This window comes from Microtus ochrogaster, chromosome 10 (genome assembly GCF_000317375.1).
Source record: "Microtus ochrogaster isolate Prairie Vole_2 chromosome 10, MicOch1.0, whole genome shotgun sequence".
Taxonomy (NCBI): Eukaryota; Metazoa; Chordata; class Mammalia; order Rodentia; family Cricetidae; genus Microtus; species Microtus ochrogaster.
Window position 1 is genome coordinate 85,016,348 of NC_022016.1, and position 2,074 is coordinate 85,018,421.

General features: G+C 54.1%; 1 protein-coding gene across 1 annotated transcript in view; it reads left to right on the forward strand.

Moving 5' to 3' along the window:
- The window catches only part of Plod1 (procollagen-lysine,2-oxoglutarate 5-dioxygenase 1), a 30,114-nt gene that overhangs the window by 12,032 nt on the left and 16,008 nt on the right, over positions 1–2,074 (forward strand). The window contains exons 7-9 of the mRNA XM_005353742.3: positions 284–381; positions 1,286–1,387; positions 1,719–1,850. Of these exons, the coding sequence (XP_005353799.1) occupies positions 284–381; positions 1,286–1,387; positions 1,719–1,850 (332 nt within the window). The remainder of the gene's footprint in view (positions 1–283; positions 382–1,285; positions 1,388–1,718; positions 1,851–2,074) is intronic.

The window sequence follows — 2,074 nt, forward strand, 5'->3', positions numbered from 1 at the left end:
AAGAGGTCTGGCACCCTCTTCTGGTCTTCAGGCATACAGACAGAATATTGTATATATAATAAATAAATAAATATTAAAAAAGAAGGAATTTAAAATTGGGAGACCGATGGTGCATACCTTTAATCCCAGCACTCGTGAGGCAGAGGCAGAGGCAGAGGCAGGAGGATCTTTGTGAGTTCGAGGCCAGCCAGGTCTACAGAGCTAGTTCTAGGACAGCCAGAGCTGTTACACAGAGAAGCCCTGGCTCCTCTGCCACTGTGAGTCTGTGCTTTCTCACCTCCAGATGAAGTCGTACTCAAGTTTGAAATGGGCCACGTGCGAGCACGGAATCTGGCCTATGACACACTTCCAGTGGTTATCCATGGCAATGGGCCCACCAAGGTAGGGAGGGGTCCAACCCTGGGGGAGTGTGGGAGGAAGCCAGAGGCCCAACTCTGCTTCTCTTGGGGCTAGTGCCACTGTTTGGGGTCCTCTGATACAAACTTGGTCTGGTGTCCTGTTTTTCCCCTATGGTGTGCATGGTGCCCTGTCCATTCCTGCTGGATCATAGGATCCATAAGAGGCCACTGTCCCCATCTAGGTTTTGAGGAAGGTTCCAGAATTACCTTACGCTGGTGCGATATGGCAGTCATTTATTCACAAAGTGAACATGTATTGGATACCTGCACTGGGGACCAATCTGTCACAAATAGAGTTGCTGCACTCATGGCATTGTGGAAGGGGTTGGGGCAGATGGTGGCTGGGGACAGCAGACCCTAGTTAAGTGGTCCTGGAGGACTGGTTGTCAGTCACCAGCCTTAGAATCCTGTGGGTGGGAGAGAAGAGAAAGCCTGAGGGAAAATGCAGATCTTGGGCTGGAGGTGTTACTCAGCTGGTAGAGGGCTTGCCTGGCATGCCTGAGGGTCTGGGATTGGTCACCAGGAACCACATAAGGCAGGCATGGTAATCTCTGAACTCTGAAGGTAGAGGCAGGAGGATCCGGAATTTAAAGTTACTCTTGGCTACATGGGGAGTTCAAGGTCGGCCTGGACTACTTGAGACTCTGCCCCGCAGCCCTCTCCCCCGCAATTAAGAAAAATGCAGGTCTTGGTTCTACCCAACCTGAAATCCTGTGAGGCCCAGTCCCTAGGAATCTGGGTTTTTATAAGCTCCAGCAGCCAGGTGCTCTCCTGGGCGATGGAGCACCCCCCCCACCCTGAAAAATGGCAGGCAGAGGGGAGATGGAATTGGCTAGTTTGGGGGTGTGGCTGGCTGGGCCCTTACTACTGCATTTGACTTCCACCAGCTGCAGCTGAATTACCTGGGCAACTACATTCCTCGATTCTGGACCTTCGAGACGGGCTGCACCGTGTGCGACGAGGGCCTGCGCAGCCTCAAGGGCATTAGGGTGAGGCCAGGCCTGAGCTGAGTTTAGGACAGTCCCACGAGATGGGGGGAAGGGGAGGTGACCCCAAGCAGAGTGGCACATTGGCGAGAGATAAAGAGGTTATTCTCTGTCTGTGGGGCCACCCAAGTGCCTCCTCCAGGAAGCTCCTCCAGGCCACCCAGGCTCCAGCTTCCTTCCTGACATCCGTGTCTGTTTTCTTCTCACTGGCCCTTTATCCTCCCCTAGCCTCTTCCTATGCTGTGAGCATTTGTTTCCCTGGGCTGCAGTCAGGACTTGGTGGCAGACAGTGACGAGAACCTTCTTGACTCCTCTTCCGTCCTTCCCTCTGCAGGATGAAGCTCTGCCCACTGTCCTGGTCGGTGTGTTCATTGAACAGCCTACACCGTTCCTGTCCCTGTTTTTCTTGCGACTGTTGCGCTTGCGATACCCCCAGAAACAGATTCGACTCTTCATTCACAACCACGTGAGTAGAAGGTGCCGTGTGGGGCTCAACTCAAGGGCCCAGCCTCGTGAGCTGGCCTAAGACCTTGGAGGATCCCACTGAGTCTGGACTGAACGGAAGTGACCAGTGGGCTGTGTCCCCAAATTGCTAGGCTGACTGGGTCAGACCTGTGCTTAAATCCCAGCAGTGGGCCGGGCGGTGGTGGCGCATGCCTTTAATCCCAGCACTCGGGAGGCAGAGGCAGG